The 15,646-nt window shown below is 42.5% G+C and overlaps 1 protein-coding gene across 1 annotated transcript in view; it reads left to right on the top strand.

Moving 5' to 3' along the window:
- Positions 1–1,741: 1,741 nt before the first annotated feature.
- The window catches only part of MCHR2 (melanin concentrating hormone receptor 2), a 52,357-nt gene continuing 38,452 nt past the window's right edge, over positions 1,742–15,646 (top strand). Inside the window, exon 1 of the mRNA XM_030554225.1 lies at positions 1,742–1,923. Coding sequence (XP_030410085.1) covers positions 1,742–1,923 — 182 coding nt within the window. The remainder of the gene's footprint in view (positions 1,924–15,646) is intronic.

The following is a 15,646-nucleotide window of genomic DNA, read 5'->3' as shown; positions in this document are numbered from 1 at the left end:
AGAATTGAACTCAGAAATATTTATGACACCACAGAATGGCTTCCATTTTGACAGTGGTATTTCTTAGAAGTTATTTCCCTGACTCTTCCCCTTCACTCCTCTGAGGCACCCTGAGAGACAAAGAGATAGCTTTTATCCCCTTACTGTGACTGGGACATCAGAGCTAGATCTTGTGTAGCTGCTTCTCGGCCACTTGCTCTGAGTGACCAGGTACTGCTGTTTATCCTCCATAAAGGAGTATGCCCTGATCCCAGTTTACAGTCTGTTGGCACAGATTGGACAGTTCAGAAGGGGACTCCTGCAGTCTAGTTTCAAAACAGCTACTCCTAGTTAAAAACCTCTCCTTGTTACCCTACAAAATCAGAAGGTTTACCCCACAGAACTCAGACCCACTCATTATTTTTACTTGCAATTGTGTTTGTGTTAAATGTGAGAGACTATGGATTGTGAATGAATTCAATGTGGTTTATTGTTAACATGTCTAATAATAATTAATAAGTTAGTAATACCTTGTCTCCAGCATTTCTCGCTGCTGGGATTTATTTATTTATTTAAAATGGAATTGTTCTGCTAGGTGTCTCCTTTAGGCTATAACTTTCCAAGGTTCATCCCCTGCACTCCCTCAGCGTGTGCAGCTGACAGCTTTGTGAGGACAGAATATAGATCTCTTCAGGCTGATCCTGTTTCAGTCTCTAAAACACCCTGAGGCAAACCCACTACACCAAACTTTGCAGAATTCAAGAATCCCCCATTCCCTCTGCACAAATCCTGCCAAACTCCCCAAGTACCTCAAAGCCACTATTCTCCTTTGAACCACATCAGACAGAACATACATTTTCTTTATAACCCTCTTTGCATTGTTTTCATATCATTTTTGACAACCTGCTCCCTTAAGCTAGAAGGCATCCTTACAAATATAATGTCCCTCTTCAGCAGCAAAAAACAGCCAAATTGCATCATTGTTTCTTAGCCCAGGCCACAGGCAGCAATCCATTTCACTTGTGAAATCACATTCCTCGTCTCTCAGTGAAATGGGAAATATCCCAGAATTTACATTCCAAGCACCAGAAAAAAAACAAATAAAAAAATCCACACATAATCTATGGAGAATCTGGCTAGACAAATTCTGACTGGAAAGATATACACTTTAAACAGTGAAAGCAATTAACCATTGGAATAGCTTACCATACATCTTCTAATTTTGGGATTCTCAATTTTTGGGTACACAAGGTGAGATAATATCTGGGGATTGCTTCTTGGAAGCACTAATCACCCTCAACACCAAATGAATTCCAACTGAGAGGCTGAGCACCTCTGAAAATCAGGCCCTGATTTGACTCAAGTGGGGCACTCAAAATTAGAGCTCCCTTTTGAAAATTTGGGCCTAAGTGACTTATTCAACATTTCATAAATCTGTGGGAGATCAAGAAATAGATGCTCAGGGGATTTCCATGTTGGAATGAATGCTGTGACCTAAACTGACCCATTAAAAAAGTTCTGTATATTTTAATATACATACAAAACATGTCCCAGATTTTTTTTTAAAGCAATACTATCTAAGTCTGTTGAGTTATTCATGAACTCAAACAACCACTTGGAAGATTTTATTCATGAAATTCAAACTGTAATTAAAAATCATGTATCTCAAGCTACTTGACTAATGAAACATTCAAATTGTAAGTCTATGAATAATTTATTTTCTGTTACTGTTACAGATTTAAGGCTCTAACATCTCTGAAGAATGAATGAAGTCCAGCCTTCCTGTTGGAATAGCACACCTGTCTTGTTCAACAAATCTTGGAGTGGAGGGCATTACTACCAAGTGATCAGTGCAGCAGAAACAATCATCCTTCCCTCTCTAATTGGGATTATCTGCTCTATGGGATTAGTTGGCAATATCCTCATTGTGTTCACTATAGTAAGGTATGGAATTTAGCATATGTGCTGCAACAGAGACTTACTGTTGTAAACAAATCATTTGAATACATTGAGGAATGGAATTGTCCAGCAAAGACTAGTACAATAAATGGCTACGTAGAGCATGAATTATTTTGATACACAGTTGTGTCTAACCAAATTTGGGCCATGAGTCAAGAAAGCACTTAAACATATGATTAGGTCCCTCTCTTCACAGGGAAGCACTTAAACACGTGCTTCACTTCAAGCACATGTTTATTGAGTTCAGTGGGACTTAAAAGCACACATGTAAGCTTTCTTCCTCAATAGGGATGCCTTTTTGAATTGAGAGTTTAGAAATTGATTCAGCTCCCACTGAATTCAGTAGCAAAATTCCCATTGACTCGGATAGCGTAGAGCCTTAAGCTTTATCAAAAAAATTTAATCACCTTCCCTCTCTGCTAACAATGCAGTTTGATCCAGTTAGCATCTTCTCTCCTGACTCAGAATGATTTAGAAGGATAATCCGTGCAAGAGATTTGCTACTCTGTGACATTCAGACAAAAAAATATAAATGCAAACATCTGACCCTTGCATACATACTATGTTTTCTTGCTCAGACATCCATATTGGAAGCCAAGTGACCTATTCTGAGACTTTTTAGAGTAATAATATTTTAAAAGTAATTCTATAAAAACAAAAACAAATGAAACATTCTCCATTTTCTATCTAGGTAAGCTTATTTTTTATATCAGACTGCTATCTACACTCTCCTGGTTAGTAGTAATGGCCTCCCAGAATTTCATCACTTTCCCCAGCATGACTCCCTATTCCCAGTAACAAGAACTTCTGTGCCAGCTGAGGATTCCCTTGCATCTTTAAGCTTGCTTTGCTATGATCTAGCAATGTCAAGCAGACTTCTTGGACCTCAGGATCTGGCCCAATCATCAGTTTTGTGCAACAAGAAAATAACTTTAATCTTCTGATTCTACCAACAGTTTTATAGTGAGACTCAACTGCATGATTTCACCACAGAATTGAAAGACATGTTTGATCAGAAGCTGATTTGATCTAAACACTTGTAATGCAAATTATAATAAACATGATAGACTAAGGCTAATACATGTCAGCATCAGCAAGATTTAATAAATGAACTCTGTCCATAGACACAGTTAACTTTAAAGGGGGAGATTTCCAATGACACAAAAAGGAATTAGACACCTAATAGCCTGTTCTGCCTTTGAAAATCTCCTTTTGATGCACTAAGACTAGGCTTCATTCACAAAGGAACTTAGGTGTGGTGACATTGACTGCATTTTAGGAACCTAGAAAATCACTGGGATTTATAAACCCTGAGTTTGGCACCTAGGCTCCCTATACAATGAATGGGGAGAGACAGGTGCCTCAGAATGAGAGTCACAGAAGCCAACAGGCTAGGTGGGGAGACATCTAAGCTAGCCAATAGGAGATGCCAATGTGAGGGGTATGTCCTAAGTCCTATCTCTACTATCCCTCAGGGGAGTATCCTAGTCACTGGCCAATAGGATATTCTGATGTGGGACTCAGTCTTTTCTGAGAAAGCTGGTCTACTATGAATAACTAAGGAAAGGCTCACTAGGCCAAAGAGAGAGGTGACTCTGTAGCCTGGCGATTAACACACCCAGGATATGGGAGAGCCAGTCCACCTGCTCCAATGACTTTAAATTATGTAGTCACAGTAGAAGAACTTCAGCAGGAGAGACTGAGGGATGCCAATAACAGAATGTCCCATAGCTCAGGGGTTAGAGCACTCTGAGAAATGGCAGTGCCTAGTTCAAATTCCTCCTGCCCCTCAGGCAGAGGGAGGATTTGAACTAGGGGTCTCCTGTGGCCCAGGTGAGTACCTTATCTCTGGGCTAAAAGTTATGAGGGAGGCCCTCCTCCCACCACTGTTTTGCATAAGTTCACCTATAGCAGCCTGTGACAAGATGCACTCACCACTGTGGCACCTCCTGCTGGTTGTTCTGGAGATTACCTCTGCTCACCAGTGCATCCTCATCTGCTGGTGTCTTGCTGCTATCACTTCTGCTCCAGGACCCACATCACTCCCAGGACTGTGATGTCTTCTTTAGGACACAGCATTGCAGCTGTGCTGCACTCTGTAATCCCCCCTTCCAGAGGACTGTCCTGCAGTCTGATGGTCCAGCCACTTCCTCAGTGGTGAGTGGTGGTGAAAGGGGGACTCAGGCCCCCCAGCTACTCCAGGTCCTGGCCCAGGGACCTTGTAAATGGTAGCCAGGTGCTGCGTCCCCTCCAACCTCTCAGTCTACTTCCCTGGGTAGCTTCCCCACAGCCCCAGCATCTTCTCCACCCTTATCTCAGAGCCTAAACTTGCCAGTCTTAGCAGTCATCCAGAAGCTTGCTCTCACTCCCCTGATTCTGCCCAGCACTGCTAAGTCCAGGGTGCTAGCTTTCTTCCTCCTCTAAGGCAGCCCACCCATGCACCCCCCCTCCCTCCTCTGGCTCTAGGAAACTACTGCCTCTGCTCTGCCCTACAGCTCTTCTTATATGGGCCTACTCAACCCTGATTAGCTGCTCCTCACAACCCCTCTCCTATTGGCTGCTTTCTGTGCAGCTTCCCCAGGGCTCCATTAATAGTTTACCGGCCAGTGTGGGGTGGATGCCCCATCACAGGACCCAATCCAATAAGCAAGCTCAGAGCATGCTTACCAGATTGAGCCCCTCAAGGTAAGTGGAGAAAAGCCTGGTCAGGGGCTGCATTGCGCATGCACAGGTCCCTAGGGAACTTAGACTGCAAAAATTTAGATGCCAAGTGAGGTTAGATGCCTACAGAGTTCAGCAGCAGCTGAGCAGAGGTTCTGTGAAGCCCAGTGGGGCCTGATTCTGGGACTTAGGCACCTGCAATGGCAGTTAAGTGCCAAAGTCCTTTTGTGAATCTAGCCCCAAATGTCTAATGCTCCCAATCTTTGTGGAGAAGACCAAGGAGTTTGTATGGGCTGGAAGTAAGGGGAATATGTCTGTGAAAATGAATGAATGGATATAAAGGAAGAGAATATTCACTGAGCTTTTAAAATTCATAATATAGTCTCTGAAATATTATAATAAAAGAAAACTAAAAAGGAACAAAAGGTTTTTTTTCCTTCTTGAAAGGCCTTTGTCTGGCATGAATAACAAGATGAGGCAGAAGAGAATAGAGACAGACAGTGACATTAAAAACTAAGTGTTGTAATTATTGACATTGAATGTGCTAGATAAGCAATCAGAAGAGATTGTAGAAAAATTTATATTTAAAGTTTGGCTCTACACTGCAACATGTGGTGGGAGGGATAGATCAGTGGTTTGAGCACTGCCCTACTAAACCCGGAGTTGTGAATTCAGCCCTTGAGGGGGCCACTTAGGAATCTGGGGCAAAATCAGTGCTTTGTCCTACAACTGAAGACAGAGGATTGGACTTAATAACCTTTCAGGGTCCCTTCCAGCTCTATGAGATAGGTCTATCTCCATACAGTGGGTTGTGGGTTTTTTTGGACTATATAAAATGTTCATCTTTTGCTGAAAAGATCTGCTTCCAATATGTGTCAGGTCATATCTTCTTTCTTTACTGAATACATTTTTTTTTACCATTTTTTCTTCAGTAAGCATCAAAGAGTCAACTGCTGAAATAGGTGGATTCTGTCCCTGCTATTATGTCATCAACAGGATTATTAACCAAGTTCCAGTTGCAGAATTTTTATTAATAGTGATACAAGATCCAGAAAGAATCTTGTATTTTCAGGTTGCAGTTTGAGCTTGCAGGGTTGGCAGTTAGAAAATACTAATTTTTACGAGCAAATAAAGCTGATTCAATCTGGACCCTATGATGGGACCTTATGATGTGATTTTTAAAAGCTCCTCAAAAATTCACTTTGGGCAAAATTCATCCATATGCAGAAGGTCAGGACTAAAGTCCCATTTAAGCCCTTCTAAATGGCTCATTGACCTTTTCCTGGTCTTCTGAAAATGAGTGGATTTCACCCATAGGGAAGGGAGAGTAGAGTTTCTCTATACTCAAGTACAAAGAAGCAATACAGAACATGCTAAGAAAGGTTGAGAGCCAATTTTTGATGGCACATGGGGCGGGCTGAGCTGCTTAGCCCGCCGCCGCTCTGGGGGGTCCCACCCCTGGTCCCACTCAGCACCCGCTGCTGGCCTGGGCAAAGGAACCCCAGGTTTCCAGTGGGCTGAGACCCTGGCTGGCAGGAGCCAGCAGCCGAAACCCCAGAGCGGCTGCAGGCTGAGCCGCTCAGCCCACCACCACTCTGGGGTTTCCACCGCCGGCTCCTGCCAACTGGGGTCCCACCACCGGTCCCACTCAGCGCCTGCTGTTGGCCTGGGGTTCCTTCCCCCAGGCTGGCAGTGGGCTGAGACCCCAGCTGGCAAGAGCCAAGGGTGGAAACCCCAGAGCGGCAGCAGGCTGAGCTTCTCAGCCTGTCGCCACTCTGGGGTTCCCGCTGCTGGCCCCTTGCCAGCTGGGGTCCCACTCAGCACCTGCTGCTGGCCTGGGTGAAGGAACCCCAGGCTGGAAGTGGGCTGTGATCCTGGGTGGCAAGAGCCAGTGGCCGAAACCCCAGAGCCGGGCGGGCTGTGTGCCGCTCTGGGGTTCCCACTGCTGGCCCTTTGCCAGCCAGGGTCCCACCGCCAGTCCCACTCAGTACCTGCTGCTGGCCTGGATGAAGGAACCCCAGGCTAGCAGTGGGCTGAAACTCCAGCTGACAGGAGCCAGCGGCCGAAATCCCAAAGTGGGGTGGGCTGAGCCACTCAGCCTGCAGCTGCTGTAGGGTTTCCACTGCTAGCCCCTTGCCAACCGGGTTCCTGCCACTGGTCCCACTCAGCGCCTGCTGCTGGTCTGGGTGAAGGAACCCCAGGCCGGCAGTGGGCTGAAACCCCTGCTGGCAGGAGCTGGCGGCTGAAACCCCAGAGCGGGGGCAGGTGGAGATGCTCAGCCCACTGCCGAAACCCCAGAGCTGGGCGGGCTGACCCTCTCAGCCCACCGCCACTCTGGGTTTCCAGGTGCTGGCCCCTTGCCAGCTGGGGTCCTGCCGCTGGTTCCACTCACCTTGCTTCCTGTTGGAGTTCCAGCGCAGGCCCCCTGCCAGACAGGGTCCAGGCCTCCGGCCTTGCTCAGCCCTACCAGCCGCCAGCTCCACTAACCTCAGCTGCCGATCTGGGGTTCTACACGGTTAGCAACTGATCATTCAGAAGCCTGTGTGCAGCTTAAAGTATCCAAATACATGCCACCAGACATTGGAAAACTCAGCAAGGAAAAGCAAGGGCAAGGATCACACTAAAGTAATAAGATCTGCATTTTAATTTAATTTTAAATAAAGCTTCTGAAACATTTTGAAAACCTTGTTTACTTTACATATAACAGTAGTTTGGTTATATATTATAGACTTATAGAGAGACCTTCTAAAAAATGTTAAAATGTATTACTGGCACGCGAAGCCTTAAATTAGAGTGTATACATGAAGACGCAGCACATCACTGCTGAAAGGTTGCCGACCCCTTGTATAGATCATCTGTCTGGTCTTTAAACTGAGAGGAGCCAATGACTGGGAGCAAATCCTTTTGAGATTCAAAACATCTGCTGAGATCTCAAGGTGCTAGTTAGTGCAGTCGCTTGGACTGGAATAGGATGAATATGTGACAGCACACAGTGCACTTTCCAGGTCCCCCAAAGTTGTTATTGAAATGACAATTAGTGTATGAATTATTGCAATATCAGTTCAAAGTACTATTTAACACTCCTTTTTGTAAGAGAATTGGGATCAGTCTTTCAAATCCTTTCCTCATTAGTATGACCGGGAGGAAGAGTGTTAGCTAGAAGACTGAACTAGCTAGAGAAATGACACATTTACAGAATCTGTAGAACTGAAATCTTGATTATTTAAGTTATCTCTCATGGAGCTATATGAATGTGTCAGTTATTGAACAGCAAATTGCTCATATGGCTTATCATGGTTTGGGGAAAAAGCTCTGATTGTCAATGTAATTTCTGTGGCCTTAGCAATTTCTGAAAGAGTTTTAAACTCAATAGAGGAAAAGGAAACATAACTGAAAAGAGAGAAAGAGAGTTTGCAATCAAATCTATAGGCTGCATTTTTTAGGGTGTTTCATTGATATAATGCCACTATATAAATCCATGGTACCCATGCATCTTGAATACTACATTAAGTTCTGGTCACCCCATGTCAAAAATGATATATTGGAATTGGAAAAGGTGCAGACAATGGCAACAAAAATTATTAGGGGTATGGAACAGCTTCCATATGAGGAGAGATTAAAAAGATTGGAACTGTACAGCTCAGAGAAGAGATGACTGAAGGAGGGCGTAATAGAGGCTGATAAAATCATGAATAATATGGAGAAAATGAATAGGGAAGTGTTATTTAGCCCTTCACATAACACAAGAATTAGGGATCAGCCAATGAAATTAATAGGCAGTAGATTTTAAACAAACAAAAGGAAATACTTCTTCATACAATGCCGTGTCAACCTGTGGAACTCATTGCCATGGGATGTTGTAAAGGCCAAATGTATAACTGGGTTCAAAAAAGAATTAGATAGAATCATAGAACCATAGGGTTAGAATGGACCACAAGAGTCATTTCCTCCAGGGCAGATTGGACCTGGAGGTTTTTCGCCTTCCTCTGCAGCATGGGGCACGGGTCACTTGCTGGAGGATTCTCTACAGCTTGAGGTTTTCAAACTACAATTTGAGGACTTCAATAACTCAGACATAGGCTAAGGGTTTGCTACAGGAATGGGTGGGTTAGATTCTGTGGCCTGCATTGTGCAGGGGGTGAGACTAGATGATCATAATGGTCCCTTCTGACCTTAAAGTCTATGAGTCTATGAGTCTATGATCAGAGGGGTAGCTGTGTTAGTCTGGATCTGTAAAAGCAGCAAAGAGTCCTGTGGCACCTTATAGACTAACAGACGTTTTGGAGCATGAGCTTTTGTGGGTGAATACCCACTTCGTTGGATGAGTCTATAAGTCATCTAATCTAACCACCTACCAAAATGCAGGATTTATTCCTAGAGGATAGGTCCATCAATGGCTATTAACTAAGATGATCAGGGACACAGTCCAATGCTGCAGGTGTTCCTAAACCTCTAACCGCCGGAAGCTGGGACTGGATGACAGGGGATGGATCACACGAAATTGCCCTGTTCTGTTCATTCCCTTTGAAGTATCTGGCATTGGGAACTATCAGAAGATAGGATCCTGGGCTAGATGGACCACTGGTCTGACCCAGTATGGCTGTTCTTATGTTCTTATGATAGGGGTAGAAATGGCGGTGTTGATGGATTATAAACAAAATTTCTTAAATAAAATATAGGTAAACTGTAACCAATACATTGGTATTAAAATGATTTAGGCAATAACGTGTATCAAATGGGTCTCCACTTCAGTATTGTGGCAGCTCTGACAAACTGCAGGACTTTTCAGTATCTCTAGAGAGCTGTGCAAAATTCAGCATGCCCCATCCTCTGGTCTCTAATTAAATATTTTTCTAATTAAATTCATAGATCCTTGTACCTTGCACATACAGCATGGAAGAAAGCATGTCGTCTTTCCCACCACAATTACTGTGTTCTCAGTATGAGGGGTTATCTTTGTCTTACACTCGGTCCCAGGCTTCAACCCTCTCTGACAATTCCATGTTGGCGCTAACAGCGGGGAGAGCCAAACAGAAACGGAGACGTATTTTCAAAACATCCAGAGAAAATATTTTCACTTGAAAGGTTCACATCTTTTAGTTTCATTTATTCAAGATCTCGTCTCTTGCTCTTTAGTTGCACTGCCTCTAATAGTACTTCAGTTGCCTTGGGATGCTTGCTACACATTCTTTGCTGATTATTGTAACATAAAATTTGACAGAGTAGAGAATTTGAGCTTCTAAATGTAAGTTCAGAAATGCCTGTCAGGCTCTCTCCCATTATTGTGCATGAAGCAGTGCACAAAAGCCCTACAACAAGGAAGAACCGAATTTCATCTTTCTGGTAAACATGTTTACATGCAACATACAAAAGATTTATTTTATCTGGAAAGTCTGAGTGTTTAAACATAATAGCACCACTGGATGCCTGAAGAGCAACAGGGGTTTTCTGGAGATCATCTAGGCTCTGTCAGCATAGACAAGGTTATAGGCTGTTTGTCTACAAACATGGGAGGAAAGAACAAACAAACACAAATAAGCATCTCCACAAGCTCCAATTATCAATGCCAGCAAACAAACATTATAGCTTTGTACCTCTGTTTTTTCCACATCACAGTCAGATGAGGTAGAAGCATACTTCATTATTTATTAGAGTCGTGTGAAACAACCATTTATGTCTAGCTGGCTCCATTGAACTCTCATTTGTGTCTTTGGAAATACTCTTATTTCATACATTTGAGGACTTAGTGGCTGCAGTACAAATAAGAAGAAACTTGGGACACTGTTTGTGTGGGTGTTATTAATATTATTTGGGTAATAAGCAGGAAGAACTGGAAGTGCTAATAAATAAATACAACTATGACATTGTTGGCATCACTGAAACTTGGTGGGATAATACACATGATTGGAATGTTGGTGTGGATGGGTATAGTTTGCTCAGGAAGGATAGATGGAAAAAAGGGAGGAGGTGTTGCCTTATATATTAAACATGTACACACTTGGACTGAGGTGGAGATGGACATAGGAGACGGAAGTGTTGAGAGGGTTAGGATAAAAGTGGTAAAAAACAAGGGTGATATCGTGCTAGTAATCTACTACAGGCCACCTAACCAGGTGGATGAGGGGATGAGGCTTTTTTTAAACAACTAACAAAATCATCCAAAACCCAAGATTTGGTGGTGATGGGGGACTTCAACTATCCAGATATATGTTGGGAAAATAACACCGCGGGGCACAGACTATCCAATAAGTTCCTGGACTGCATTGCAGACAACTTTTTATTTCAGAAGGTTGAAAAAGCTACTGGGGGGAAGCTGTTCTAGACTTGATTTTAATAAATAGAGAGGAACTCATTGAGAATTTGAAAGTAGAAGGAAGCTTGGGTGAAAGAGATCATGAAATCATAGAGTTTGCAATTCTAAGGAAGGGTAGAAGGGAGTACAGCAAAATAGAGACAATGGATTTCAGGAAGGCGGATTTTGGTAAGCTCAGAGAGCTAATAGGTAAGGTCCCATGGGAATCAAGACTGAGGGGAAAAACAACTGAGGAGAGTTGGCAGTTTTTCAAAGGGACACTATTAAGGGCCCAAAAGCAAGCTATTCTCATGGGTAGGAAAGATAGAAAATGTGGCAAAAGACCACCTTGGCTTAACCACGAGATCTTGCATGACCTACAAAATAAAAAGGAGTCATATAAAAAATGGAAACTAGATCAGATTACAAAGGATGAATATAGGCAAACAACACAGGAATGCAGGGGCAAAATTAGAAAGGCAAAGGCACAAAATGAGCTCAAACTAGCTATGGGAATAAAGGGAAACAAGAAGACTTTTTATCAATACATTAGAAGCAAGAGAAAGACCAAGGACAGGGTAGGCCCACTGCTCAGTGAGGAGGGAGAAACAGTAACAGGAAACTTGGAAATGGCAGAGATGCTTAATGACTTCTTTGTTTCGGTCTTCACTGAGAAGTCTGAAGGAATGTCTAACACAGTGAATGCTTATGGGAAGGGGGTAGGTTTAGAAGATAAAATAAAAAAAGAGTAAGTTAAAAATCATTTAGAAAAGTTAGATGCCTGCAAGTCACCAGGGCCTGATGAAATGCATCCTAGAATACTCATGGAGTTAATAGAGGAGGTATCTGAGCCTCTAGATATTAACTTTTGAAAGTCATGGGAGACGGGAGAGATTCCAGAAGACTTGAAAAGGGCAAATATAGTGCCCATCTATAAAAAGGGAAATAAAAACAACCCAGGAAGCTACAGACCAGTTAGTTTAACTTCTGTGCCAGGGAAGATAATGGAGCAAGTAATTAAAGAAATCATCTGCAAACATTTGGAAGGTGGTAAGGTGATAGGGAATAGCCAGCATGGATTTGTAAAGAACAAATCATGTCAAACCAATCTGATAGCTTTCTTTGATAGGATAACGAGTCTTGTGGATAAGGGAGAAGCGGTGGATGTTGTATACCTAGACTTTAGTATGGCATTTGATACGGTCTCGCATGATATCCTTATCGATAAACTAGGCAAATACAATTTAGATGGGGCTACTATAAGGTGAGTGCATAACTGGCTGGATAACCGTACTCAGAGAGTAGTTATTAATGGCTCCCAATCCTGCTGGAAAGGTATAACGAGTGGGGTTTCGCAGGGGTCTGTTTTGGGACTGGCTCTGTTCAATATCTTCATCAACGACTTAGATGTTGGCATAGAAAGTACGCTTATTAAGTTTGCAGATGATACCAAACTGGGAGGGATTGCAACTGCTTTGGAGGACAGGGTCAAAATTCAAAATGATCTGGACAAATTGGAGAAATGGTCTGAGGTAAACCGATGAAGTTCAATAAAGACAAATGCAAAGTGCTCCACTTAGGAAGGAACAATCAGTTTCACACATACAGAATGGGAAGAGACTGTCTAGGAAGGAGTATGGCAGAAAGAGATCTAGGGGTCATAGTGGACCACAAGCTAAATATGAGTCAACAGTATGATACTGTTGCAAAAAAAGCAGACGTGATTCTGGGATGCATTAACAGGTGTGTTGTAAACAAGACACAAGAAGTCATTCTTCCGCTCTACTCTGCGCTGGTTAGGCCTCAACTGGAGTATTGTGTTCAGTTCTGGGCACTGCATTTCAAGAAAGATGTGGAGAAATTGGAGAGGGTCCAGAGAAGAGCAATAAGAATGATTAAAGGTCTTGAGAACATGACCTATGAAGGAAGGCTGAAAGAATTGGGTTTATTTAGTTTGGAAAAGAGAAGACTGAGAGGGGCCATGATAATAGTTTTCAGGTATCTAAAAGAGTGTCATCAGGAGGAGGGAGAAAACTTGTTCACCTTAGCTTTTAATGATAGAACAAGAAGCAATGGGCTTAAACTGCAGCAAGGGAGATTTAGGTTGGACTTTAGGAGAAAGTTCCTAACTGTCATGGTAGTTAAACACTGAACTAAATTGCCTAGGGAGGTTGTGGAATCTCCATCTCTGGAAATACTTAAGAGTAGGTTAGATAAATGTCTATCAGGGATGGTCTAGATAGTATTTGGTCCTGCCATGAGGGCAGGGGACCAACGTCACACAAGAACTCTGTGGCAGAGACAGGAATAGAATCCAATTCTCCAAGGCAGTATTCAGCTGCCTTAACCAGGAGACAATCCTTTCTCTCCTCCAATCCTTTCCTGCCTCTTTCACTACACAACTTCCAACTGCTGCAATAAATAAGGCAGAGGTCTTAGAGACAACACCCTCCGTCAGTACATGACCCTGACTCACGCCTCGAAGCAGCAATACGGTGGAAAAATAATATGTGATCTTGTAATTATAGATTTCAGAGTAGCAGCCATGTTAGTCTGTATCTGCAAAAAGAACAGGAGTACTTGTGGCACCTTAGAGACTAACAAATTTATTTGAGCATAAGCTTTCATGGGCTACAGCCCACTTCTTCAGATGCATGGAATGGAACATATATTGAGGAGATATATATACAAATACAGAGAGCATGAAAAGGTGGGAGTTGCCCTACCAACTTTAAAAGGCCAATTAAGTAATGGAAAAAAAAAAACTTTTGAAGTGATAATCAAGATAGCCCAGTACAGACAGTTTGATAAGAAGTGTGAGAATACTTACAAGGGGAGATAGATTCAATGTTTGTCATGGCTCAGCCATTCCCAGACCCTAAAACACTCAAAAACCAGTAGGAGAACACTTAAACCTTTCTGGTCATTCAGTGACAGACCTGCGGGTGGCAATTTTGCAACAGAAAAGTTTCAAAAACAGACTCCAACAAGAAACTGCTGAGCTGGAATTGATATGCAAACTAGATACAATCACCTTAGGTTTAAAAAGGGACTGGGAATGGCTGAGCCATTACAAACATTGAATCTATCTCCCCTTGTAAATATTCTCACACTTCTTATCAAACTGTCTGTACTGGGCTATCTTGATTATCACTTCAGAAGGTTTTTTTTTTTCCCCCTTACTTAAATGGCCTTTTAGAGTTGGTAGGGCAACTCCCACCTTTTCATGCTCTCTGTATGTGTGTGTGTATATATATATCTCCTCAATATATGTTCCATTCCATGCATCTGAAGAAGTGGGCTGTAGCCCACAAAAGTTTATGCTCAAATACATTTGTTAGTATCTAAGGTGCCACAAGTACTCCTGTTCTTTTTGTAATTATAGACAGTATCATAATGTATTTGCATGTGGGGGTGAACAAAATAAGTTTATATAAGTAACCTTAATTCTGGTATTTTGCAACTTTTGAGTGCTTGACTCTGCAACCTTAATAATATTCTTTTAACACAGTTTAACATTTGTGTAATATATTTAAAAAATGCCAATATAGGTCACCAGCCATAGAATAAAGAAGCTATCATTGAAGATGAATACATTATATGATAATCCCTCTGGGAATGAGCAGGGACATCTTTGCTGGTTGATCCAGAAGAAGCTAAGGTACAGGAAAGGGCAACAAAAATGATTAGCGGTATGGAACAGCTTCCTTATGAGGAGACTGGGTCTTTTCAGCTTGGAAAAGAGGCAACTAAGGGAAGATCTGATGGAGATCTATAAAATCATGACTGGTGTGAAGAAAGTATTATTTACTCCTTCTCATAATGCAGGAACTAGGGATCACCAAATGAAATTAATAGGCAGCAGGTTTAAAACAAACTAAAGGAAGTATTTCTTCACACAATGCACAGTCAACCTGTGGAACTCTTTGCCAGAGGATGTTATGAAGGCCAAGATTATACAAGGGTTCAAAAAAGAACTAGATAAGTTCATGGGGTATAGGTCCATCAATGGCTATTAGCCAGAATGGGCAAAGGATGCAAAACCATGCTCTAAAGTGTCCCTAGCCTGTGTTTGCCAGAAGCTGGGAATGGGCGACAGGGGATGGATCACTTGATGATTACTTGTTCTGTTCATTCACTCTGGGGAACCTGGCATTGGTCATTGTTGGAAGACAGGATACTGGGCTGGATGGACCAGTGATCTGACACAGTATGTCCGTTCTTATGTTCTTATATAATGGGACATGGAAGGATGCATTTATGATAACTGACCAGTTGAAGCATTATGAGGGCATATGGTCAAAACAAACAATATAACTGTTTTAATTCAAAGTACCAAAATTCACTGTCCTCTTTCATTCCTCTAGTCCCCATTATTTCCATTCTCTCTTTTAGGTAAGCAAACAAACAAATCTTGCCATGTCTCACGTCCCCTTGCAGCCCTGTTAGCAAAGAAGATTCCTCTTATTCTCAGATATATAATTATACACTTTTCTGCATCTGAGGAGATATGTTCAACATTTGTAAGTCTGCTACTTGCTTCAAGTGTGCTGGCTTGCATGAAAAACATTTTGCTGAGGGGCTACTGAAACTCATTTTCACCTGTGACCTAAACTACAACTAGAACCCAGACCATCGGAGGTGGCCAATTAATGTTTTAGGGCCAGATTTGTAAAAGTGCTGAAAGCTGCAGAGAGGTGCCCAGCAGGATTTTCAGAATTGCCTCTTTAAAAATCTAGCCCTTGGTTCACTGCA

The sequence above is a fragment of the Gopherus evgoodei genome, chromosome 3 (genome assembly GCF_007399415.2).
Source record: "Gopherus evgoodei ecotype Sinaloan lineage chromosome 3, rGopEvg1_v1.p, whole genome shotgun sequence".
NCBI classification, from domain to species: domain Eukaryota; kingdom Metazoa; phylum Chordata; order Testudines; family Testudinidae; genus Gopherus; species Gopherus evgoodei.
This window is presented reverse-complemented; position numbering and strand designations above follow the sequence as displayed.